At 44.9% G+C, this 27,331-nt stretch overlaps 1 protein-coding gene across 1 annotated transcript in view; it reads left to right on the top strand.

The window, feature by feature from the left end:
- Window positions 1-23,071, top strand: part of NT5E (5'-nucleotidase ecto) — a 64,801-nt gene extending 41,730 nt beyond the window's left edge. The window contains exons 4-9 of the mRNA XM_036316800.1: window positions 10,250-10,447; window positions 11,450-11,604; window positions 13,400-13,505; window positions 14,354-14,503; window positions 15,878-16,078; window positions 21,052-23,071. Of these exons, the coding sequence (XP_036172693.1) occupies window positions 10,250-10,447; window positions 11,450-11,604; window positions 13,400-13,505; window positions 14,354-14,503; window positions 15,878-16,078; window positions 21,052-21,215 (974 nt within the window). The 3' untranslated portion in view covers window positions 21,216-23,071. The remainder of the gene's footprint in view (window positions 1-10,249; window positions 10,448-11,449; window positions 11,605-13,399; window positions 13,506-14,353; window positions 14,504-15,877; window positions 16,079-21,051) is intronic.
- Window positions 23,072-27,331: the final 4,260 nt, after the last annotated feature.

The raw sequence follows: 27,331 nt of genomic DNA, 5'->3' as shown, positions 1-27,331 counted from the left end.
AGCCATGGGTAGGCTAGATCCTTCAGAAGAGAAGGAGATATCACTCCTTGCCTGCTCTGTTTCGGTTGAGCAGCCTCTCCCAGCCCCATATAGATGAAACAAGACCTTAGGCCTGGCCCGTGGACAGTGGACATCCACAACACTGGGCAGGTGTTGGAGCTCTGTACAGGTTTGCTGAGTGAGTGAATGATGTGGTAGCCCATTCCATGTAGAGCTCCCTGATTTGATGCTCCTATAACCAGTCAGGGTTGAGTGCAGCCTGGATTGGATTTCAGGCCAGCTTCACCTAGACCAGTGATTTTCAACCAGTGTGCCACAAGAATTTAAAAAACATGCATGTAAACATATATGTACCCAACATAGGAGCACCTAAATATGTAAAGCAAATCTTGATGGACATTAAGAGAAAGATCAACAGCAATACAGACATAGTAGGGAACTTTAACACTCAGCTGACATCAATAGATAGATCTTCCAGACAAAAAAATAAAGAAACAGCAACCTTAAACAACACACTGGATTGGACAGATTTAATTGATATTTAATTGATATTTACAGAACATTTCATCCCAAAGCAGCAAAATATGCATTCTTCTCAAGTGCACCTGGAACATTCTCAAAGATAAACCACATGTTAGACCACAAAATAAGTTTTAAGAAATTCAAGAAGATTGAAATCATATAAACATCTTCTCTGACCACAATGGTTTGAAACTAGAAATCAACAATAAAAAAAAAAAGTGAAAAACTTTCAAATACATGAAGACGAAATAACATGTTATTAAACACGGACTGGGTTAACAATGAGATCAAGAAAGAAGTCAAAAGTTACTGAAGACATATGAAAATGAACATACAACCCAAAATCTATGGAATACAGGGAGAGCAGTCCTGAGAGGGAAGTTCATAGCATTACAGGCCTACCTCAAGAAGAAAGAGAAATCTCAAATAAACAATCTACACCTAAAAGAAATAGAAAAGGAGCAACAAACAAAGCCCAGAGAAAGTAGAAGAAAGAATAAAGATCATGGCAGAAATAAATGACATAGCATCAGACTAAAGAAAAACAATACAAAGGATCAATGAAACCAAGAGCTGGTTCTTTGAAAAGATAAACAAGATTGATGCAGACTCATCAAGAAACAAAGAGAAAGGACCCAAATAAATAAAATCAGAAATGAAAGAGATGTAACAACTGACACCACAGAATTACAAAGGATTGTAAGAAAATACTATAAACAACAATATGACAAGAAATTGGACAACCTGCGTGAAATGGATAAATTCCTAGCAACACACCATCTTTCAAAACTGAATCAGGAGGAATCAGAAAACCTGAATAGACTGACTACAACAAATGAAATTGAAGCAGTTATCAAAAAAACTCCCAGCAAACAAAAGTCTTGGACTGGATGGACTTACAGGTAAGTCTTACCAAACATTCCAAAAAGAACTAACACCTATTCTCTTCAAACTATTCCAAAAAATTCAGGAAGAGGGATGATTTCCAAGCTCTTTTTATGAGGTCGACATTATCCTAATTCCAAAACCAGATAAAGACCCTGGAAATAAAGAAAATTATAGACAAAGATCCCTGATGAACATAGATGCTAAAATCCTCAACAAAATACAGTGGGGTCTTGACTTAATTCGTTCTGAGACCAAGCTCGTTAAGGAGCTCGTTAACTCAAATTACTCTATCAACTCAATGCAAAAAATCGGCGGAGAGACAGCTGGTATCTCAAAAAACTTGTTAGTCGGGACACTCGTAAGTCAAGGCCCCACTGTATTAGCAAACTATAGCTAGCAATACATTAAAAAGATCATACACCATGAACAAATGAGATTTATTCCAAGAATGCAGGGTTGGTACAATATTCACAAATCAATAAATGTGATACATCACATAAACAAAATGAAAGCTAAAAATCACATAATCGTATCAATAGATGCAGAAAAGGCATTTGATAAAGTCCAACACCCATTTATGATTAAAAATCAAAAACTCAATAAAATGGGAATGGAGGGATCATACCTCAACATAATAAAGGCCATATATAACAAACCTACAGCCAACATCATACTCAATGGGCAAAAACTAAAAGATTTGCCCTCATATTAGGAACAAGACAGAGACGTCTGCTTTTACCCCTCTTATTCAACATAATACTAGACGTCCTAGCCACAGCACTCAGACAAGAAGAAATAAAAGGCATCCAAATTGGGAAGGAGGAAATAAAACTGTCATTATTCACAGATGACATGATATTGTACATAGAAAACCCTGAAGACTCCACCAAAAAAATAACAACTAGATCTAATAAATAAATTTGGCAAAGTAGCAAATTCAAAATTTAATATTCAGAAACAGGTGGCATTTTTATACACCAGCTAGAGACCTGGTCCATGAAATTCATGCACTTGGGGCGGAGAGGGGAGGGGCGGGGGGGTCCCTCAGCCAGGCCTGTGCCCTCTCACAGTCCGGGAGCCCTTGGAGAGCAGGCCTAAGCCCATAGTTGGACATCCTTAGCACTGCCGCGGAGACAGGAGAGGCTCCCACCACCACCGCTGTGCTCTCCAGCCATGACCCTGGTTTCTGACTGAGCGACACTTTCATTTCTGATTTTATTTATTTGCTCCTGTGTTAAGTGTCTGCTCCCTGGTGGTCAGTGCACATCATAGCGACTGGTCGATCAGTCGACTGTCTGCCCCCTGGTGGTCAGTGCATGTCATAGTGAGCAGTTGAGCAGCCTTAGCATATCATTAGCATGTTACACTCTGATTGGTTGAACAGACAACGGGATGACTGGACACTTAGCATATTAGGCTTTTATTATATAAGATAATGAACTATCAGAAAGAGAAATTAAGAAAACAATCCCATTTACTATTGCAACAACAACAAAAAATAAAGTACTTAGGAATAAATTTAACTAAGGAGGTAAAAAGATCTGTACATAGAAAATTATAGGACACTGAAGAAAGAAATTGAGAAAGATACAAAAAGTGGAAACATATACCATGTTCATGGATTGGAAGAATTAACATTAAAATTCCCATACTACCCAAAGTAATCTATAGATTCAATGCAATTCCTATTAAAATACCAATGGCATGTTTCACAGATTTAGAACAAATATTCCAAAAATTTATGTAGAACCAAAAAAGACCTCAAACCCAGCTGGTGTGGTTCAGTGGTTGAACATCGACCCACCGTTCAGTTCCCCATCAGGGCACATGCCTGGGTTGCAGGCTCAATCCCCAGTAAGGTGTGTGCAGTAGGCAACTGCTCAATGATCTCTCTCATCATTGGTGTTTCTATCTCTCCCTCTCTCTTCCTCTCTAAAATCAATAAAAGTATATTTAAAATTTTTAAAAATTAAAAATGGGACTGCCTTTTGACCCAGTGAAACCACTTCTGGGTATATATCCGAAGAAACCTGAAATACCAATTCAGAGGAGTATATGCACCCCTATATTCATTGCAACCTTATTTACAATAGCCAAGATTTGGAAGCCGCCCAAATGCTCATCAGCAGATAAGTGGGTAAAAAAAAGCTGTGTTACATTTACACAATGGAATACTATGCAGCTGTAAAAACGAAAAGAAAGCTTATCTTTTGTGACAGCATGTATGGATCTGGAGATTCTTATGCTAAGTGAAATAAGCCAGTCATAGAAAGACAAGCGCCATATATGGTCCAACTTATATGTGGAATATAATGAATAAAATAAACTGATGAACAAAATCGAAATGGAGGCATGGATGCATGGAACAGACTGACAGCTGTCAGAGGAGAGGGAGTTTGGGGGACTGGATGAAAGAAGGTGAAGGGATTAAGCAAAAAGCCATGTATATATAACACATAGACACAGACAACAAACAGTGTGGTGATAGCCAGAAGGAGCCCGGTGGAGGTGGGCAAAGGGGGGTGGGGGGATGGGAACGGAAAGAGACTTTGCTTGGGGCGATGGGTGCACGATGCCGTGTGTGCAGATGATGTTTTTTGAAACCTGCACCCCAATAAATTCAATTTTTAAAAAAAGAAAAGAAAATTGCTGCTGTAGACCATCCTCCTTGGGTGCCATGCTGAGTACTACCTGAAGATGCATAATTAATCTCTTTTCGACCTCCCAGTTGTCTTTGAAAGCCCAAGAGCAAGAATGTGAGGAGTAAATTGAACCATGTGCAGAAACGAGGAACACAGTCTGGATATGGACAACATCATGTGGCCCCTTGGGTTCCCTGGAGGACCATGGCAGTGGGCGCATCATGGTGGGGCACAGAGGTGGCCAGGGAGACCATGACTCGGCACTCTCGTTGACAACCACCTCTTACCTCTGCTGTGAAGATGGGAGGGAGCCCTGGGCACCCGGAGCTGCTCCTGTACAAGAGGCAGGGCACACGGCAGCTGGCCTCACTGCTGGGCGTGGAGGGCACCTGGGCCCGCAGTCTCCACACGGTGCCCTGAAGAGTGCCGGGCAGACCCTGAAGCCAGACTTCACCTCACGCTTCACGACCTGAGCAGCCTGCTTCACGGCTCTCACTGCCACACAAGTTCCTGTGTGCTAACCATGCTCAGAGCTTTAAAAAACAACAACGAAACCTGAAACCACTTTTGGCTTAAAACACCAATCCAATCAAACCTCTCTTTATAGAGTTAGGAAATACATGCGGACCCCAGGAACTCCACGTCTCTCCCACGATCACGAAACCAGATTGAAACTGAGCTTGGACCAAAACCCGTTCTCTTCACTCCCAGCTCCTGATTCGCTTTGGGAGCCCAAACGAGCTTTAGTTGAGGAAATGTAATTGTGGGGAGCTGGGGTGGGCACACAGGCATTGCCCCTCTCTACAAATGGGTTTCACCACAGAAAAGGCATCAAAATCTTGTCTGATCTATGGAAAAGTGTTGGCTAAATTACTTCAGCTTAGTCATTCAACAAACATTTATCCACCACCTAACCTGCTATGTGCTAGGCAAATTCCAGAGATACCGCGGCCCTTAATAAACTGTACAGTGCTTGTGGAGTTTATTCAGGGACTTTACACATGAGGAAGACACGTCAGGGCAACGTGGCAGGTGCTCAGGGGTCATAGAGACAGGGCAGGATGGATAAGGACACGGGTGTGTCCTGCCCCAGATAAGGGGAAGGTGACTTGCAAACTTGCCTGGGGAGGGGTGACAGCCTGTGCCAGGAACCAGCATGCCTGGGGAGCAGGAGAGGGTCAACCCGACAGCCTGGGATTCAGGAAGCAACCTCTTTTGGCCTAGGTCTCAGGCAGTGGTCACACTGTGGAATAGTCTCTTCTGCACACTGACCTTGTCCGATTCTTCTTACCAGTGTGCAAATCAGTCAATCATGTCACATTTTAGGGGAGGAAGAGACTTTTCTCTCTCTCTCTCTTTTTTTAATTGTTTTATTGCTTAAAGTATTACAAAGAGTATTACATTTGTCTCCTTTTTTTCCCCGCCCTTGACAATCCCCTGGCCTCCCCAACCCCCCAGTGTCTATGTCCATTGGTTATGCTTATATGCATGCATACAAGTCCTTCAGTTGAAAGAGACTTTTCTTTTACCTTCAAGGTTATTTCAACTGGTCTAATAATTAAATTATGGGACAGATTAACAAGAGAAAATAACCAAATTTAACTAACATACATACACATGGGAACCCCACATACATGAGAGAGTCAGCGACCCCACATACATGAAAGGTTCAGAGACAGCAAGGAAACATGGGGAGACAGGACATTCTGAGTTAAGGATGACCTAAGGCGCCTGTGGGGGAGGAGGTCAGTCTCAGGATGATAGGAGTGTTCTCCTGAGGAAATGACATTTGGGCTAAGGTCAGAAAGATGTCCAAGAGTTAGCTTGATACCTGATTACCTCTAATCTTATTGAGCAATTGCCTAAGCCAGCTTCACTTGTTGCATTAACTTCTTTAATCCTCCCAACAACCCAGCAAGGCAGGTATTGTTATTTTCTTCATTTCACGGATGAACAAACTAAAGTACAATGATGTAATTCTCCTGTAGGTCTCTAGCTCCAGGTCTTAGTCCTTCATGGAAGGCTGTGGAGGTGGGTGTGGTCTAGGAATGAAAGGACCGACTGCTGATGTGCAGGGCTGTTGGTCTAGTCTAGATGAAGCTGGTAAAGAAAGAAAGAGCCACGTCGTGAAGATACAATAGTTTATGATATTCACGCCAAAAATTGCATTGTTTTGCCTACGGCCAGCAGGAAATATTTTAAAGCAGGGAGCACATTTTATTTTTTTAATATATTTTTTATTGATTTTTTACAGAGAGGAAGGGAGAGGGATAGAGAGTTAGAAACATCGATGAGAGAGAGACATCGATCAGCTGCCTCCTTGCACACCCCTCACTGGGGATGTGCCCAAAACCAAGGTACATGCCCTTGACCGGAATCAAACCTGGGACCCTTCAGTCGGCAGGCCAACACTCTATCCACTGAGCCAAACCGGTTAGGGCAGGAGCACATTTTAAAGCAGAAAGGTCACTCAGGCTGCTGTAGCCAGGCATCCGATAACTGCGACCTTGCCTGAGGAGATGTAGAGAAGCAGACAGATAAGCAGTGTCTGCTGGAAGAGAGCACCTCCAGGTAATTTAAAAGAAAGACTGAAGCAATGATGTGAAATATGCTAATTACCAATTATTTTTATCCAGTCCTTCATAGCAGTTTGGAAGTTCTTAAACCGATTCCCATATATATGAAAAACCATAGTATTCAGATGATGTGTTGTAGAATGGTGCACCTGACATCTGTATAATTTTGTTAACCAGAGTCACCCCAACAAATTCAATAAAAAGAAAAAAAACATAATATGGATTGCATTAAAATATTCTATAATTTTCCCCTGGCTGGTGTGACTCAGTTGGTTAGAGTGCTGTCCTGTCCACCAAAAGGTTGGGGGTTCGATTCCTGGTCAGGGCACATACCTAGGTTGTGAGTTCTGTTCCCAGTTGGGGCAAGTACTGGAAGACGCCTGATCGATGTCTCTCTCTCTCTCTGTCTCTCTCTCTTTCTCTCTTCCTTTCCCTCTCTCTAAAATCAATAAGCATGTTCTTGGGTGATGATTTAAAAAAAAAAAAAAAAAAACACCTATAGCCCTATCGGGTTTGGCTCAATAGATGGAGCATTGGGCTGCGGACTGAAGGGTCCCAGGTTCGATTCCAGTCAAGGGCACGTGCCCGGGTTGTGGGCTCAATCCCCAGGAAGGGCCCTGCAGGGGGCAGCCAATCAATGATTCTCTCTCATCATTGATGTTTCTTTCTCTCTCTCTCTCTCCCTCTCCCTTCCTCTCTCTGAAATCAATAAAAATATTTTTTTAAAACCACTTGTAATTCACTCAGCCCATTGGAAACCATGTGAACGTCCTGCTCCCTGGCAGCCGGGTCACCATGACCCACCTTCTCAGCCCCTTCTGGCCTTGACACCATCAGGGTCCTGAGGGGCTGCTGTGGCCAGGGCTCCCCGGTGGGACACTCCCTGTTAGGGCCTCTCAGGCACCCACTCTGTGCTAGGAAATGCCCCCCTGACCAACTCTAAATGCCAGCCCACAACTTCTGCCTCTCCAAGTTTGACTCCCAGATTACTTCCTTGCCGCGTGGCTGGAATAGAGTTCTGGTGAATAACTTCTGCCAAGATGACGAGCTGGGTTTCTAAAGACAGATGTGTGGAGTGGATATTTTGGGTATGAACGTCTTTGGCAGAAAATAAGATGGTGTGGAAATGTGGAGTCCGGGGTTGTTTTCTCTGCCTGTGGTTTTCAGGGGTCCCAAGTAGGGGAAGGGGGGGCAGAGAGGGCTCCGCCATGGCGGCAGGGATTCGCCACAGAGGAAGTGGCCTCCCAGTACCTAATTGAGTCCAAGTAAGACACCGAGGACACGTCTCTTCTTCTAAGAAAAGGAGCGTCATGGGCTTTCAGGATTGGAGAGTGTTCCCTGCCGGATGGGAGCTGGGATTTGTAGCTCCTGTGTGTAGAAAACGTGCTGATCTGATGGGGCATCTGACCATCCTCAGATTTCTAACGCTTACATTCTGTTCAAGTTCAGATATTTCTATGGAAGGCAGAAAAATACAGGCTAACCCTTCTCTTGGGTTTCCAGGAAACTGCCAGTCCTTTCCAAAACGCATTTAATGCTGTTTCCTCCTGGACGGGTATTTTGCGCCACCTTGTGGATATGTTGGGAACTGCGCCTCCCCAAGCTTCTCGGGGCTCAGAGAACCACCTACTGTAACCCACCCCAGCTGAGAAGGTGGGAGGGGCCTGCCACACCCCCTGACCCCCTAAAAGCAGGTTCCAGGCTTGCCCACAGAACAGAATGAGCATGATGAGAATGTTAATCTTCCCTGCTACTGTGCACTGCTCCAGATCATCCACAACTGCCATAGCCCATAAAACTGTACACTGCAGGTGGAGATGGGACAAGGCCTGCACGGCTCCTCAAGTCAGGTGCTTTCCTAAGAATAAAGTGCTAAGGACTTCTTTTTCTTTTTTTTCTTTTTTTCCAGAAAATGGGGAATGAAGGTTGGCAGCAGCCCTTCCTGCTTGTGAGTGCTGGCCTTTGCAGCACTTCTCTGTGGGTACTGAGCTGGAGGGGGTGCCCTTCGCACAGGAGCAGAGCAGGGGCGGGTTTCCATCACATGCACTGCATCTCATCTTAGGTGTAAAGACAAGCCCAGAAACAGCATAGGGCCCGAGGGGCCGCCCGGGCTTGCACTTGGCTCGGTGAGGGGCCTTTGGCCACCAGCTCTTGCTGGTCATAGGAGAACAGAACACTGTGGGCTGTGTTGGGTGAGGAGAGAACAGAGTTTCAGTGCCTCACAGCCTGCTTTTCAATGTGCCCTTCGCATACCAGCCTTGGGACCTTGGACATGAGCCTAAGTCCTAAGACAATCAGTCTGCTAGTCTATAAATCAGGGATAAAAATAGGACCTGCCTCGTGAGATTCTTGGAGGATTAAATGAGATATAGCCCCGGCTTGGCTCTTGGCTGACTCCCGTAACCTGTCCGTATGAGTAAGCAATGCCTGCTGAAGTTCCCTGGACCCCTAACATCTGGTAGGAAGGAGGGAGGTGATAGGGCCAGTGGCAGGTCAAGGGTATCTGTTCTATCAGGACAACCCAAACTAGGTCATTGTCGCTGAGGAGGTAGCTATGAACTGCAGCGTGCCTGAAGGAGGGGTGCAGCCACAGAACTAAAACGTGCTGGTGATGCGAGGCTCCCTGTATCCTGTGGCCGGGCTCCCCACCCTCATGCAGACACGTGCCCAGGAGGCACAGTGGGGTGATGAGTGGCTCCCACGGCTCTCAGGGGTCCCCTTTGAGACGGAAATCAGCCGAACTTCCATGTGCGGTCTGGTGGACAGGTAGTGTGCGTGCTGGTCAGCCAGAGGGTGAATGTGGCTCTTCCGAAAGCCATCTGAGGGGACCCAGGATTTAGCAGCAAAACCTGAAGGCAGCCCTTTGTCATTTCTGTTCTTGTTCATTAACAGTCCTAAGGTCTGGAGCAGCCGTGGGCAAACTACTAGTTGAAATGAATAAAACTAAAAAAAAAAAAAAAGACCGTACCCTTTTATGTAATGATGTTTACTTTAAATTTATATTAGTTCACACAAACACTCCATCCATGCTTTTGTTCCGGCCTTCCGGTCCAGTTTAAGAACCCATTGTGGCCCTCGAGTCAAAAAGTTTGCCCACCCCTGGTCTGGAGTGTATGTCTAGCGTGTCTAGAGGTTGCCATCACCTCACAAGAAGGAAATATGCGTTTATTATCTACCATGTGCCAGGCACTGGGCCAGGGAGTTCAGACATTGAATCCGCACAGCAGCCCTGTGAAGTAGGAGTTCTTTCACCCCTTTTACGGGTGTGGAAGCTACAGTGCAGTGCAGTGAAGTGGGTAGTGAGAATGGGGCTGGGTCAGGAGGGAGGGCGGATCATCCTAGCGGTATTGCATCTTTCTGTCCCCACAGCACCAGGCACAGTGCCTGGCCTCAGGAAGAGCTTAGCAAATGCCTGCTGAGGGGAGAATGGAAGGATCTGTGTGGCAAAGGGGCGTTCGGACACATGGCAGGTGCCCCACGGGCTCTGAAAGACCAGCTGTGTGGAGCAGTGGCTGGCAAGTCATCAATTCAGAATTCACTGTCCTTGGGCCAGTGGCCTGCTGGCCCGCAGCCAGCCGTGTACAAGGGCTGACTTGATCAGCTTTGGCCCTTTTATTTTAGGCACCCCGCCTTCCAAAGAGGTGCCGGCTGGGAACTACCCATTCATCGTCACCTCCGACGACGGACGGAAGGTTCCTGTGGTCCAGGCCTATGCTTTTGGCAAATACTTAGGCTATTTAAAGGTTGAGTTTGATGCAAAAGGAAATGTCATCACGTCCCATGGAAATCCCATTCTTCTCAACAGCAGCATTCCTGAAGGTATGTGAAACTCGGGGCCATGTCCCACTAACCCCAAAATTAGGTGGCTGGATTTTTCCTCCCTTTTTTGTTATTATTTCAGGACAAGACTATAATATTTTGTAGAATTGGGCTTCTCCTGAATTTATCATTTTTGTGGATAAAGAGATTTAAAACACCCAAATGCCACAAATCCCTGTTTGCTTTTTTGAGTCCTTTTAGCATCAGACACTGTCCTGCCTCTTGGCCTTTTCAAGCTTGGCCCTGGCGTGGGAAAGCCACTCTCAGCTCACGTCCAGAGGACAGCTGACGACTGAAGCAAAGGGGTTCCGACCCGGCAGAGCAGGGCTCCAGCCCTGCCCTGCCCGACGGCCCGACGGCAGTGTGCCTGGGGCAAGTCGCCCCAGCTCAGGGGCTTCAGCTGCATTTATCAAATGAAGGAGTGTCTTTCTTCCTTTTTGGTCTGGGTCTCGGAGTGAAAAATACATCTTATGTCATCCATTTTCATCCAGTACGCACAGACACACTCCTACACCTCTCACCTGCCGCCTGCTGCTTCGCGTGATCAGGTCAGGGAAGGGGGGCCGTGAGGGGCCACAGTGCCCTGAAGGGCAATGGTCCCCACACAGACCTCCCAACAGCCAGAGGGAGGGGCCGGCCACGCAAACGGCAGAACCTCAGCAGCCTGTGTGCTTGCCCCTGGGCCTTCATCACCCACCAGCACCGCCAGCGCCATCGCCGGCGGGCCAGCCGGGACTCAGAGGTGATGAACTGATGGTCGGAGACGCTGCACATCTTCAAATAAAGGTTCGTTCCAGGTCTTAGTGCCAGGAAACAGAATAGAGGCTCCTAAGGAAATTGCATAGTCAAAACCACAATGCACAGAAGCACGGTAAAGCAGTGCATACTCACACAGGTTGCGGAATGGTGTTGGATTCCTTCCTCAAAATGGAGGCCAGTGTGGGATCGGCTTTAACTACAGACTGATTTTTTGTTGTTGTTATTTGTTTATTTTTCTTCCAGATCCGACCATAAAAGCAGACATTAACAAATGGCGGGTCAAACTAGACAATTACTCCTCCCAGGAGCTGGGGAAAACCGTCGTCTACCTGAACGGCTCCAGTCAGTCGTGCCGCTTTCAGGAGTGCAACATGGGCAACCTGATCTGTGATGCCATGGTGAGTGGTCCACGGGGTGCAGGGCCCAGGCTAACGGAGGGGAAGAGGGAGACGGAGAGGGGGAGGGAAGATGCAGGGCGACAACCTGATGGTTATAGAACTGAGCCTTTAAAACAAAATCAGTGCCCAGACAAGAGCTGGGCAGGATTCACACTGAGCACCTTGGGAAGGAGTGTGAGCGAGACCAGCTGGCCATCGCTTGGATCTGCAAGGACTGAAGCCTTTATTGTAAGGTGTTCATTGTTGGTCTGAATTTTGGGTGTTGCTTTTCCTGTAAGATGATCAGAATACGCAAACTCTGCTCCTCTGAGGATGTAGACACAGTAGGTAAAACACATCTGCTTGGGCCTAACGTGGAGACTGCATTTCCCGGGTCTGTCCTCTTGGCTCCAGAGAACGAGGGCTGGTGGGACCAGAACCTCCTGCACAAGCAGAGGGTGACAACACACACTCACGACGATGCCAACCACTCCTGAGGCTGAGCAAGGTGACCCTGCAAAGCACCACTCTGCCCACCCCTCTGGGGGCTTTGCTGGGCCAAGGTCTCCCCAGTCAGAGGCAAAGCCCACACCCACGGGACACTTCTCGGCCTGTGCTCTGCACATGCCTGGGACGCAGCCACGCCCAGTAAATGTCTGCCGTGTAAATGAGTGTTCACACTCTCCACGGTAAAACCATGGCTGTGAGTGGGAGATTCGCCAGGATGTGTGATGTTTTGAGGAAGGTCCGGAAGGAAACACCCCAGGCCGTAAGCTGTGCCGCACCAGCACCGCCAAGGGTGGCCCTGAGAGGGGACAGTGAAGGATTGAGAAAAGACAAACAAGAAAAGAAAGCTGGGTCTCAGTGGGACGCTGCCCTCTCTGATGGAGAGACAACACCACGGACTACAAGCCGTGTCTTTATTTCATAGCAGATTCCACGAGGCAAAGTAAGGGCGTGGTCAAGATGTTTACAACATTCTCGTGGGTTTCAATCCTACTCAACTACATGCACCTGAACTCTATCAAGCCCACATCACTCAAACACGTGGGGCCACGTGTTCGGACCATAGGTTCAAGCTTACAACTACAGCTGTTGGCTATAATTGTGCTGGGAGGGCTCTGCCCTCCAGGCTGGGGCTTGCACGTGGCCATGAGAGGACTGTGCCCTCTCATTAATCCGAGGCTTGAACCTGTCCAAACACTGTGGCCGCTCTCCACAGTAAGCAGTGCTTACCTCTCCGCTAAGAGACTGGGGCCGGAGTAAGAAAACTCTCCGTTTTGCACTATTTTTTTTTCCAAACGAGAATATATTCATTTTATTTCTTGTAACTAAACATATATTTTGTAAAAGAAGAGTAAGAATGCAACTGATTCTCCCCAGTTTCAGGAGGCTGTCCTTGGGCCTTCAAAATAGCTGATTGGGAATTGGCTGGGGACCTGGACGTGGAGGCCAGGGTCCTGTGGGCCTGAGGCCTGGAGTCAAAAGGCTTTCAGGTTCCGCCTTCAGGAGCCAGTGTGGGGCAGGCCCTGGAGGGACAGCCCCGTAGGCCAGTCCGAACGGAGGCCTGGCCTGACTCAGAGCCGGTTCGCTGAGGCCCATGGAGAGCACGGGGTCTTAGGAGAGGGGCTCGGAGCTTGAGACGGGTCACCAAGTCTTATTTGTCTTCTCATTCTGATGACTCTCGAGAGCTCTCTGGGAACATGGGAGCGGGGAGAAGCAGCTTCATGTCCTCAGGGGAGCCAACCACATTCCTGGACGGGATTTCAAGGAGGAAGACCCAGAATAACTCACGTAAACTCTGCTACCGTTGCAGATTAACAACAACCTCAGACACTTGGATGAAATGTCCTGGAACCACGTGTCCATGTGCATTTTAAACGGCGGTGGCATCCGGTCTCCCATTGACGAGCGGAACAATGGTATGCTCCCCAGGCTCGGGCCCTGGGCTCGGGGTGGCCGCCCCCACGGGCAGACTCAGCCCTGCAGCCTGCCACGCACCACAGTGTCAGTGCGAGCTAACTGCCACTCAGTCCTGCCTCGCCCAGACACACACACACATACTCACACAGACGTGTTTTCTCAGGTGTGTTTGCATGTGGAGGCAGCAGACTGAGGTTTGTGGACCCCAAGCTTGATCTAAGCTTCTGACTCACAACGTTAAATGGGAATTGTTGCTGATTCATGCAAGGTATTGGCAGCCTGCACGCTGATATCTGGAAAGAGAAAGGCAACACTGTTCTGTGCTGGGAAACATACCACTGGATTCAATCCTTTCCGTGCACTTACAGACATCCAGGGTTACTTACATGGTGAACTACACCAGCCAGACAGCGGCTCAGACACTCAGGCTGTCTTGCCTGATACACTGTCATAACCAGCCCCTTTTGGTGTAAGCCCCAAGCTGGTCGCGTTGTCTCAATCAGGGGCAGGCGGCAGGGAAATGCTGTCTGCCTGGAGGACCTAAGCAGTGCTTAACACTCACTACAGACCCAGCCTCATGCCAGGAGGTCCAGGCTAGGCACAGGCGACGGGAGCCACAACCGGTCACCAGCTCCTGCCAACTTGCTCAGGGGGGAGGGCACGGCCAAGGGCCTCTTGAATCCACTCCCACCTGCGCTGTGTCAGGAGCCACTTAGACTCCGGGTGCTGACCTAATCGCCTCCCATCCCCACCCCCCCGTCCTCCCCCGCCAGCCCTAAAGGAAGCTGGTCTGGGGAATGCTTGTTCTCAAGATACCTCCTTCTTCCTCCTCTGTGACCACCCTCAGGCACGATCACGTGGGAGAACCTGGCGGCCGTCTTACCCTTCGGAGGCACCTTTGACCTGGTCCAAGTAAAGGGCTCCACCCTGAAGAAGGCCTTCGAGCACAGCGTGCACCGCTACGGCCAGTCCACCGGCGAGTTCCTGCAGGTGGGCGGTAAGTCCCTCCCGGGTGAGGTGGGATTCCCAGCTGGTGGGCTTCGCTCCTCTTCACCAGGACCTCTGTGGCCAGGCCTGTTCAGGTTTTCCAAAGGCCAACCCTGGTGCACAGTCTTTTAAAGGATGCGGACTCGCAGACCACCGAGATGAGGTCAGCGCCAAAGCTCCGAGGCCCAGCACTGAGCAGTATTGACAGTCCGATTGGGACAGCAGGTGGGCCCTATGCAGGCGCAGGCCCTCCTAACTCGAACGGGCCAGCTGCCTTGAAGTCGTTTCTCTTAAAATCTTAGTTGTTCAAACATTCAATACTCTTTATAAAATAAAATAAAGTCCTTCCTGTGTTCTAATCATAACCATCTGGAACCCTGCAGAGGTTCAGAGGCGTGCAGCGTCCAATCAGTTATTGACACGGACGATTTCCGGGAGGGGCAGCCTGCTGTGTAGACACACCTGATTATTGAAGCAAGGGGTTCGAATTGGGCGGAACATTTGTTCTGGCCGGGCTCCAGTCCTGGCCTCACCCTACAGTGGTCTGGTTCCACGGTGACCTGGGCAAGTCCTCAACATCTCCCAATGCAGAGGAAACCTGCCTGCCCATCCCACGAATCCCAGTGAACATCGAATGAAAATAAATTCTTCTGAAATTGCCAAGGACTTCTGAAACGCTTTTGTCAATAATTCCACAGCCCCGTGCATTAACCTTTACATTAACATTCTTACTTGATCCTGAAAGGATATCCTGGCCTCGTTTTGGGTTGTTTTTTTTTACTGTAGATGGTGGCCCCGCTCGATGGGTGTGACTGTGGCGCTCTCCCTCTGCAGAACGCTTGGGACTGAGGGGCTGCAGAAGGTGGGGGGCCTGGGCTCGGGCCTGCTGCCTGAGGGGTAACACACACATTCTGCATTTTTCCAGGAGAGAGTGGGGGGAACAGCGGGTTTTGATGCTCCAGCCTGGTGCTGGGGAGTCGTATGTCCTGTGGAAGTCACTCACGTCCAAATTATCACCATTTTGTACTCGTCAGCATTGTAACAAATGGCCTGCCCTCTCATCTATTTCTCATTTGCCAGAGCTGCTGAGCCAATTCATTTGGGATTTTGGAAAGACGTAGTTTCTCCCACAGAGCCAGTCCTTGCCCATTCTCAGCCAGAGCCCGTTTTCCTCCAGTGGTTCTCGGGCCTCCCAAGGACTCACCCTAACCAGGAAGGGTAGCTGCAATGTCACCTCAACTCCTGCTGAAATTTCACTCGCGCTCAAACTCAATGGAAACCAAGCCCAGGGCCCTGGCTCCAGGTTTTGGCCAATATCTTTTTCTCAGAAAACAGAAATTCCCTTTGGGTCCAGTGAAAACACACAGACTCATTCCTTTTCTAGGAATCCACGTGGTGTATGATCTTTCCCGAAAACCTGGGGACAGAGTGGTCAAACTAGATGTTCTCTGCACCCGGTGCCGAGTGCCCCGTTACGAGCCTCTCAGAACGGATGAGGTGTATAAGGTGGTCCTCCCGAGCTTCCTTGCCAGCGGTGGAGATGGATTCCAGATGTTAAAAGAAGAGGTACTAGAACATAACTCAGGTAAGCACAGGTGCCTGTTTCTCTCCACGTCCCACAGGTACTCGGGAACAACAGTGCTGGTCCAAAGGGGGGAGCTACTCACGATGCCAGAGAGGCCAAGGCAGAGGCCAACTCCCTCCCGTGTGTGGGAACATGTGCCTGTCCCTTCCCAGCACCCATACCCAGCCATCCACACCAGGGAAAATGCATTTATAAATCAAAACTGTTTTTAAAACTCTTTTATGTACATATAAACAGCTATTTAAATTTTGAAAAATGAATTTTTTCATTTACAGAAAAAACATACCTCTAGAACAGCCGTGGGCAAACTACGGCCCGAGGGCCGGATCCGGCCCGTTTGAAATGAATAAAACTAAAAAAAAAAAAAAAAAAAAAAAGGCCGTACCCTTTTATGTAATGATGTTTACTTTGAATTTATATTAGTTTACACAAACACTCCATCCATGCTTTTGTTCCAGCCCTCCGGTCCAGTTTAAGAACCCATTGTGGCCCTCGAGTCAAAGTTTGCCCACCCCTGCTCTAGAACTTTAGGTTGGCCGTGGAAAATCATCATAGTACATCATCTCAGCTTTCTACAAGAAGCTTTTAGTGTGAGTGGGTCAAGGGGTGCATGGGAGATGACCCCGCCCTTTCAGCCCAGCACGTTGGTGGAGCACGTTATGGGAACCACACTTGAGCCAGTCAGTATTTCTGTCACCATTTAGGGCCATTAGACACCAGCCTTTTAAAAAGCCTTTTGAGAACCACATCATGTGCATGAAGTCCACCGAGAGAATACACTGCCCCTTCCTCTTCTCCAGGGAGAAATCAGTGTGCTTGCAAGACACGGGCACAGCTCCCCTGAATCTTCGGGGTGCAGCTCAGCCAGCTTCCTCCGCAGCCCTGCCAGGGCAGACCACCATTCCAGCTGCTGGTTCCAAGGAGGTAGAGAGCAGTCAGGGCAGAGGAGGCAGCCCTTCCCAGGGAAAGGCACTGGCGACTTCTGTGCACTCCACGCCAGAAAATGGAAAGGCAAGCTTAACAAGGTGTTCTCTTTAGTGCCACGAGGCAGAGGCTGATGGCTGGGCAGCACCAAGCCCACCCTGGCCAATGGGTGTTAGAGAAGAGGAACTTAACCAGAGGCTGAGGGGGCCTGGGCCCTAAGGGTTCTCAACCCTGGCTACACATCAGAACCACTAGGGAGCATTTTAACTACCAGTACCTTGGCCCCAACTTTAAGAGATTCTAACTTAATTGAGTAGGGAGAAAAGTCTCTTCCAGTGATTCTAATGTATTCCCAGGGGTGAGAACCAGAGAGGAGGTCTTTTTTAAGTATTAGAGTGTGTGTGTGTGTTTTACTGAGATTGTATTGACATATAACATTAGTTTCAGGTGTACAACGTAATGACATGATCTTTGTATACATTGTGAAAGCACCCAAGTCTAGTTAACATCCATCACCATACATAGTTACAAAAAATACATATTTTTCTTGTGATGAGGATTTTAAGGTCTACTCTCGTAGCAATGTGGTATTGATATAGTCACCATATGAGCTTTACATTCCCAACACTTTATAATTGGAAGTTTGTACTTTTTAATCCCCTTCACCCATTTCTCCCACCCCTCATTACCCTGCCTCTGGTAACCACCAATCTGTTCTCAGTATCTGTTAGGTTGGTTTTGTTGTTCTTGAATTCCACATATAAGTAAAATCATATGATATTTGTCTTTTTTTGCTTATTTCATGTAGCATAATGCCCTCAAGATCCATCTGTGTTGTCCCAAATGGCAAGATTTCTTTTTTTTCTTTTTTTCTTATGGCTGAATAGTGTGTATACACAGCATGGGGCAAAAGTAAGTGTACAGTTGTGATGCTTTGAAACATAGAATTTATTCTTATATTCTTATTATATTGTTTTCCATATGAACAACTGTAAAGCTACTTTTGCCCCACCTATATATATGTATGTCACAATTTCTTTATCCATTCATCCACTGATGGATACTTAGGTTGCTTCTTTATCTTAGCTACTGAAAATAATACTGCAGTGTACATGGGGTGCATATATTTTATGTAGTGTTTTCATATTCTTTGGATAAATACTCATGAGTGGAATTGCTGGATCATATGGTAGCTCCATTTTTAATTTTTTGAGGGACCTCCATAAGGTTTTCCATAGTGGCTGTGTGCATTTGTATTCCTACCAACAATGCACATCGTCACCAACACTCCTTGTCTTTTTTATGACAGCCATTTTAATAGGTGTGAGGGGATACCTCACTGTGGTTTTGATTTTCATTTCCATGATGATTAGTGATGTTGAGCATCTTTTCTTTCTTGTTTTTATTAAATCTTTATTGTTCAGATTATTACAGTTGTTCCTTTTAACCCCCATAGCTCCCTTTCACCCAGTTCCCACCCTACCTCCTGCCCTTACCCACCCCCCACTGTCCTCGTCCATAGGTGTACGATTTTTATCCAGTCTCTTCCCGAACCCCCCACACCGCCTTCCCCTCGAGAATTGTCAGTCCACTCCCTTTCTATGCCCCTGATTCTATTCTATTCACCAGTTTATTCTGTTCGTCAGATTTTTTATTCACTTGATTTTTAGATTCACTTGTTGAGAGATATGTATTTGTTGTCCCTTTGTTGTTCATAATTTTTATCTTTACCTTTTTCTTCTTCATCATCTTCTTAAAGAATACCCTTCAGTATTTCATATAATGCTGGTTTGGTGGTGATGAACTCCTTTAGCTTTTTCTTATCCGTGAAGCTCTTTCTCTGACCTTCTATTCTGAATGATAGCTTTGCTGGATAAAGTAATCTTGGTTGTAGGTTCTTGCTATTCATCACTTTGAATATTTCTTGCCACTCTCTTCTGGCCTGCATGGTTTCTGTTGAGAAATCAGCTGACAGTCATATGGGTACTCCCTTGTAGATAACTGAGTGTCTTTCTCTTGCTGCTTTTAAGATTCTCTCTTTGTCTTTTGCCCTTGGCATTTTAATTATGATGTGTCTTGGTGTGGTCCTCTTTGGATTCCTTTTGTTTGGGGTTCTCTGCGCTTCTTTCATCAGGTAGGGGAAGTTTTCTGTCATTATTTCTTCAAATATGTTTTCAATATCTTTCTCTCTCTCTTCTTCTGGCACCCCTATAATTCGGATGTTGATACGATTCAAGTTGTCCCAGAGGCTCCTTACACTATCTTCATATTTTTGGATTCTTTTTTCCTTTTGCTTTTCCAGTTGGGTGTTTTTTGCTTCTTTGTATTTCAAATCTTTGACTTGATTCTTGAGATCCTCTAGTCTGCTGTTGGATCTCTGTATATTATTCTTTATTTCAGTCAGTGTATGCTTAATTTCTAATTGGTCCTTTTTCATATCCTTGAGGGTCTCGCTATATTTTTCAGAAATTTTTAGAAGATTCTTGAGTAACCTTATAACCATGGTTTTGAACTCTATATCCAGTAGTTTGCTTTCATCTATTTCTTTCATTTGTGACTTATTTCTTTGTCTCCGCATTTTGGCTGCTTCCCTATGTTGATAGAGTGGCTTTGTGTGCTAGGTGTCCTATAGGGCCCAGTGGCTCAGCCTCACTAAGTACCTGAGGTGGACACTCTTGGTGCACCCTTTTGTGGGGTGTGTGCACAGTCTTGTTGTAGTTAAGCCTTAATTGCTGTTGGTATCCCTCGGAAGAATTGACCTCCAGGCCAGTTGGCTGTGAGGACCAGTTGTGTCTACAATGGGAGAACTGCTGTGCTGGAGACACCCTTATGGGGCAGGACTTGCTTCAGTGGGGCTTTGGCACTCACTGAGTCTGCCCAGGTTTTTAGGTGGAGCAAGGCCAGGCCATTCATATGCAAAAGCCTCTGCGCAGGGCTTGGGTGGGGTTGTAAATTGGGTGGGGAGGGATCTCAAGGAATCACCAGGGCGGAGCAAACCGCAATGGCTGCCAGTCTGCTCTGCTTCGGAGAGGTCCCCGGATCTGTGTCCCGCGACTCGTGCAGGAACAATGACCGCTGCAAGCACCTCTGGGAGAAAGCCGCCCTCACGTTCCTGCCCGATGCCAGACAGTCCAGTTTCTCTCCGTATGAGTTGGGTCCCCAAATTCTCACCCGGAACTGGAGGGAGCTTGTATCTCCCTTCCAATTGAAAAAGACAACAGTGTACCCAGCTGCCAGCCCCTTTCACGCACGCCTCCATACCTCCGCACTTCCACACCTCTGCACCTCCTACTGGACTCAATTTGCTTTTCTCTTTCCTTCTAGTTGTATAATTTCCACTCAGCCAGCATTCCTGTGGTTCTGGATGATATTCGTTTTGTCTTTTAGTTGTAGTTTTAATGTGGTTGTGCGCGGCAGCAAATTCAGGTGTTTACCTATGCTGCCATCTTGGTTCTCCTGAGCATCTTTTCTATGTCTGTTGGCCATCTGTGCGACTTTTGTGGAAAAATGTCTATTCAAATCCTCTGCCCAATTTTAACCAGATTTTTTTCTACTGACTTGTATGACTTCTATATATTTTTTTACTACAAACCTCTTATCAGATACATGATTTATAGAGTGGTATTTTTAAAATAAATTTTGCTGGGTTCCTAAGGGTTTGTTGTAGTAGGCAATTAGTATTTCTTTATTAGCTCTCCTTTTGGAAATGAAGCCCCATTGCCTCTCCAGCAATTATGTGGAAATGATTCTGGAGCAGGCAAGCAAAAGGAAGCCACTGTATGTCTCAACTCGTTTCTCCTGCCCCGTTCCCCAAGTGCTTTAAAGGCAATGATGTCCACAACCTTTCCCCTGAGTTGCATTCACACCTGGAACACGAAAAGGCACTTGTGCTCAGCACTCTTCTATTCTTCCGGAACACTTTACCTCTACAACGAAAGGACTGTTCCCCCAATTACAATTACAAAGGACTTGAGAGAAATGCATTGGTTGTCTCCTCTCTGACTATTGATACCTTTCCTGTCACTAAAATAATGTCCATGTTTTCCTAGGTGACCAAGATATCAACGTGGTTTCTCAATACATCTCAAAAATGAAAGTCATTTATCCAGCAGTTGAAGGTCGGATCACGTTTTCTGCAGGAAGCCGTTACCATGGAAACTTTTATCTAATATTCCTCTCAATTTTGGCAGCTATCCTTGTTTTATACCAATAGCCAAAAAACTCTCCTTGTCATTAGTGTGTGAAACTGCCTTTTAAGAACTTTCTTTATAATGGCACAGACCGTCTTCACAGGCTCCTAGAAGCTGAGCTTAGAAGATCGTAAATAAAGACATTGACATCATCACTCAGGATCAACAACTTAGTGAACACACAGGAAAAGAATTTAAAATGAGCCCTGAGAGAGGAAGACCACCATCTTCAGTTTGCATATGCATATTTTAAGCTGTTCAGAATACTTAATGGGCTCCTCTCTTCATGGATAACAAATTTCTGCTTTATTTCTGGTCTCTTCTTTTTCCTTTTTAGCTCCTGTTATAGCAAGTTGCATGGACTAAATAAGAGCATCATTCTTTCTTGTGCCTCCTACATTCCTTTGATGAGTCAAGGAACAAATGATGCAGCAGATAATGGGACCGGCCAGGTCAAGGGGCGGGAAGAAAGGGAAGGGAAGGAAGGGCACCCAGGACCAATTTTCATTGCAGAAGAGAGCTAAAGGACATAGGTTTCTTACATAGATATTTCCTGAGAGTAGCAGCATAGTGCCTGGCACATGGCATTAATTGTTTACGAGATTCCATCGGTTCTGCTTCTGTGCTCTTTCCTTTCTTCTTAATTTTAAGGTGTCATGAGAAGAGAACCTTCTTAGACCAGGTGTCATTCTAAACCTCCCCAGCAAGTGCCAATACTGTGCTTATTCTAGTCACACCACAAACACACACACACTCCCCCATCATGGCACACCTTGAGGGGAGACAAGAGTTGATTTTTCAAAACGGTGTACAACAGCAGTTTGAAGTCAGCTCTGCCTCCAACCCGGAACAGTCACTCTGAAGTCATTCTCAAGTCTACTAGTAGATAAGAGAGCTCCTACCTGGGCGTGGGCCCCTCTGAGTGGGTGCTCAGGAAATACCCAGACTGAAGAGATAATTTTTGCCCAAAGGTGGTTGTGGGAACATGTGGACCTGCTCAGTGTTGCATGATCCAATGAGAAGGGAAATCTTCACCTTAGAAAACAGTGAGCACCTAAGAAAGAAAGAGCACCTACAATGACCACAAAATAAAACTAAACAGAAACTTGTATGGACCATAAGGGAGTATGGGAGGAGTTTCTGGGGTGCTACAGTTTTCCATGTCTATCTGGTTGGTGACAGGCTTGTCCAGTGTGTGAAATCCATTGAACTGTATGTTTGTGATTTATACACATTTCCAAATATATTTATGTGTATAAAAAAGTTAAAAATAGTGAGCAAACAGTAGCTAGAGGTTTGGAGAGGGAATATGTTTATTTCTTAATGTTTACAAATATTAAGTACCCTTGACATAGAATATACTTGTCATAACATCTGTATAAAGGTTGTGGCAGTAAAATAATGTCCTCAGTTCTATGTATATACACATTCACTATAAATAATGTCAGTAAGATTGTAGGGAGCCCTAGCTGGTTTGGCTCAGTGGATAGAGTGTCAGCCTACGGACTTAAGGGTCCTAGGTTCGATTCTGGTCAAGGGCACATACTTGGGTTGTGGGCTCGATTCCCAGTAGGGGGCGTGCAGGAGACAGCCGATCAATGATTCTCATCATTGATGTTTCTATCCCTCCTTCTCCTTTCCTCTGTGAAATCAATAAAAATAAAAACAAAAAAGATTGTAGGGAAAATTAGAAGTGCATTTGGGGTATATTTTTTATGCTTGGACTTGTAAAATAGAATAAATTCTACTAGAGCACAAACTTTAAAGAACATTTTTATAACTTTTCTAAATATGTGTGTATGTGTTGTGTAATGTTTTAAGAAATGACCTCAAAAAACTTTGTAATTGCAGATTCCAAACAATAAAATTGAAGATAGGCTCTTTGTCTTTGGTAGTTATTTCTTCTTTCTAGTGAACACCTATAACCCAAGACAATAAGAAAACTTATTTCTGACTGACAGAAAACTGACAATTTACTGATATCATTTCCCTTGATCATAGGCCACTTGCTATCAATAACCCTCCCTGTCCCCCTTCTCACCCCAAAAATGGAAAGAAAAATACATGTAATTTTTAGGGAGGCAAGAAGAGTAAGAATATTTTAAGTAAGACTACTACACTTTCTGGCTTTCATATGTAGTATCTGATGTAGAAATTGTTTTGAGGCCTATAATGGTTTCCTAGAAATAAAAAAGGTCCACATTAGTGTTGGGGATTTTAATTGATTTATCTGAACTGGTTGTGCATTTAAGAATCTTTAAGCGTACAGATGACACAATAGACTTTAACCAATCAGACACATTAAATCCATTTGGTGGCAGAGCGCCTTCAGCAACTTGAGACAGTGAGTTGGCTTTCTAGAAGAAAGCTTAGGCGGCCAACAGCTGTCCTTTAGAAAAAGTTGCTCCCTCGGGGAGTATGCAGTCCCATGGATGTTTGGCTAAGTTTGCCTAAATTAGGAAAGGTCCGGGATTCATTTCATGGGCCTACTGTAACGAAGTGCCACAACTGGGTGGCTTAAACAGCAGATAATCATCTCAGTTCTGGAGGTTTCGAGTCTCAGATCAAGCTGACAGGGTTGGTTCCTTCTAAGGTTTTGAGAACCTATTGCACATAAATTAAAACGACTGTTGAGCAATTCAACAGTCTGCAGTTTAGTAGTCCCATTCTCTAGTCCAGGGGTCGCCAATCTTTCGGACCTCAAAGACCACCAGTGATCCACGGACCACAGTTGGCGACCGCTGCAAGCATGTCAAACTCAAAGGCTAACACGGACTGAATAAACAAGGTTTAAGTTTATGTGGGCCACACAAAAAAAAGCTTCAATTTTCATAGAAACATAGGTTTATTTTGATCGAGACATGCTGAATACAAAGGGCTGAAATAACTGAGTAATTGTTAACAAGACATTTTAATAAAAATTAATTTTTTTCTTGAATATCAACTTACCAGACACTGAATAACTGCACAAATTAATAAGCATAACTCAAATAAACCTATTTTTTTTGTTCTCCGAAAGCAAAATATTTCCTCTTGCACACACCAAACAAGTCAGTACAAGACTAATGATGTGGAAATTGGCTGCTAGAATATTCGCTGCTAGTATTAGTGGAGAGAGATGGTGCGCCTGCGCGTAAGGCGCATTAGGGAAATGAATGCAACACAATTATAGTAATCAGTCATTAGCGAACATTGTAGTTCATTATTAATAATGTATATCAAGATATTGTAAAAATTAAGTTACAAAATTTTTATTAAAATGTTTCTTACATACCATCTTGATCACATTATATTGGCTGGGCCGCAAAAATATTCGTTGTGGGCCACATGCAGCCCGTGGGCCATGAGTTTATCCCTCTGGTGTTCGCCTGCCACCCTAAACTTATTTGTATCTTGTCTGTGTCCACACAGATGCATCTCTTATGCACTTAACTTCTTTTAACTATTCAATCTGCATGGCTGATTTCTCACCCCCTTCGGTTCTTTTCTTAGTGTCCCACCCAACATTATTTAAAATTGTAACCCTGTACCCATACCACTCTATTTCCTTTCTCAGTTTATTTTCCTCTGAACACTTACTTTATAACATATTATACTGTTTCTTCACTTATTATTTATTGTGTCTCCCTCAGTTTGAAAGTACGCTTATAAATGCACAAATTTATCCCTAACATCTAAAACTGGCACATGGTGAAGGTTAAATACACATTTGTTGAATTGAATGAATCGCACCTAAGTCCCTCTCTCAGACCCCTGTGCCACCCCCTTCACTTAGATGAAAAGCCACAGTCCTTTTCTCCAGGATCATCTCCTCCAGAGAAAACAAAGAATATAATTTCACCACCTACAAACACAAACACCCTTTTCATTGTGCAGAGCAGTTTGACTCCTGTTATTCTAACCCTTCTAAAACCAAAAGACCAATTAACTCTTCCCCAAAAAGGATGGCTGACTTTTCCAATGATTAAATTCTGTAGCCTCCTTCCCCTACTCCCTAAAATAAAGATGACTACAATTTTTCCAGCAGTATCTCTTTTCCCTTCTCCCTTTTTTTCTACATCAGGGATTAGCAAACTACAGCCTATGGGCTAAACCCTGCCTGCCACTGCTGGATGAAAATAAGGTTTTATTGGAATACAGCCATATCTATTACTTGAAATGAAACAATATGTTGAAATAAAAACACAATTTGTCACTGGATTTACCATCCTCTAGGGGCCCAGAGGCCTCAGGTTAAAGATGTCTCCTCTATGTACCCAGCACTGTTAAAGATATTCTTAAATACATGAGAGAGACCATACACTGACATGAAGTACAATATAGTGGACAAGCAAGATTTGTTTGCTCAGTCATTATTATTCTAATGCTGACTGTATCTGAAATTACAACTTATATGTAACATTAGTTTGCTAAGGAGAGTGGCAAAATAGACTTGTTTATATTCTATTGTAAAATTTAATGGTTTTTGCCCTAGCTGGTTTGGCTCAGTGGATAGAGCATTGGCCTGCAGACAGAAGGGTCCCAGGTTGGATTCTAGTCAAGGGCACATACCCGGGTTGTGGGCTCCATCCCCAAGGAGGGGTGTGCAGGAGGCAGCCAATCAATGATTCTCTCTCATCATTGATATTTCTGTCTTTCCCTCTCCCTTCCTCTCTGAAATCAATAAAAAAATATATTTTTTAAAAAATTTAATGGTTTTTAATAAGTCAATAAATGGTTATTTAAGTGCTATCTTTCAACCACTTATCAGAATCTTCTGATATCTATAACTAAATGATCATACTTGTAACAATCTTCTGACCTTTATGAATTTCAAAGTGCTTTCCATATGTTTAATTTCATTTTATCCCCCTAATTAGAAATACCAATAACACATTTGAAAAATGTGAAAGCTCATACAGTAGAGGACACTCTTTATATAAAGATGGATAGAAAGGAAAGTGCAAAGTAAAATATTTGCAATTTACCAGGGGAACATACTGTTTATAGGGATCCAGAAAGTGACTACTTTTGGAAATAAAAGCTCCTTTCATGGGGAAACACTGACAAGATCATGAAAACTAGAGAGACAGATCTAAGCTCACCCCTCTCTCTGGTTCCAACATCCTCTCCTATAAAATAGAAATAATGCCATCTCACAGTTACTGTGAGGGATAATGAAATGTGATCAAGTATATAAAATGCCTGGCCAATGATATTGCATCTAGTTCCTTCCTCTTTTATAATGTGAATGATTGATTTTATATGTGAAGACTTTTATACGTCACATTTTACTTTTATGTTTTTGTTTTTTTCAATCAAACATTTTCTTTAAATAGAGCTCACCAACTGCTATGGATTGAATTGTGTCCTCCTAGAATTCGTATGTTGAAACCCTAAACCCCAATGTTACTCATTCTGGGGATGAGGCTTTCAGGAAATAATTAACATTCAATGAGTCATAAGGGAAGGGCCATATTCCAATAGGACTGGTGGAAGAAGTAGAAGGGAAGGAAGGAGAGAGAGGAAGGAAAAGGAAGCAGCAGGAGGAGGAGGTGGGAAAGGGGAAGAAGAAGGATAGATCTTTTTTTCTTTCTCTTCCCATACTCTGGCCCACAGGAGTCACCTAAGCACACCTACCATGCTGGCACCCCGATCTTAGACTTCCCAATCTCCAGAACTGTAAAATTAAATTTCTGTTATTTAAGCCACCCATAGTCTATGGTATTTTTGTAATGGCAGCCCAAATAGACTTATACATGCATAACTTTTTCTCATCTAAATAAACAGAATATCACAATTTAGAAGCAAGTATGTAAGGATGTCATAAATACTGCTATACTTTATTTTTCCAGTTCACATTGACATCTTAAATGTTCAAAATGTTATACATTTAAATGTAAAGAGGTAGTAGCCTAATTAATTTTCTATCTGTCCCTGAGAAATTACTAAATGTTTAAGGCTTAATATTAAAGCACTGATTTTCAGAAACTCATATATATTCTACAATTTTCAGGTAATTAAAAATATAATAGGGCCCTAGCCAGGTAGCTCAGTTGGTTAGAGCGTCATCCCAATATGCCAAGGATGTGGATTCTTTACAAGGTCAGAGCCATACAAGAATTAACCACTCAATACATAAATAAGTAGAACAACAAAT

Source organism: Myotis myotis, unplaced genomic scaffold (genome assembly GCF_014108235.1).
Source record: "Myotis myotis isolate mMyoMyo1 unplaced genomic scaffold, mMyoMyo1.p scaffold_m19_p_7, whole genome shotgun sequence".
NCBI lineage: Eukaryota > Metazoa > Chordata > Mammalia > Chiroptera > Vespertilionidae > Myotis > Myotis myotis.
Note: the sequence above shows the minus strand (reverse complement) of the source record. Positions and strands in the feature narration are given on the sequence as shown.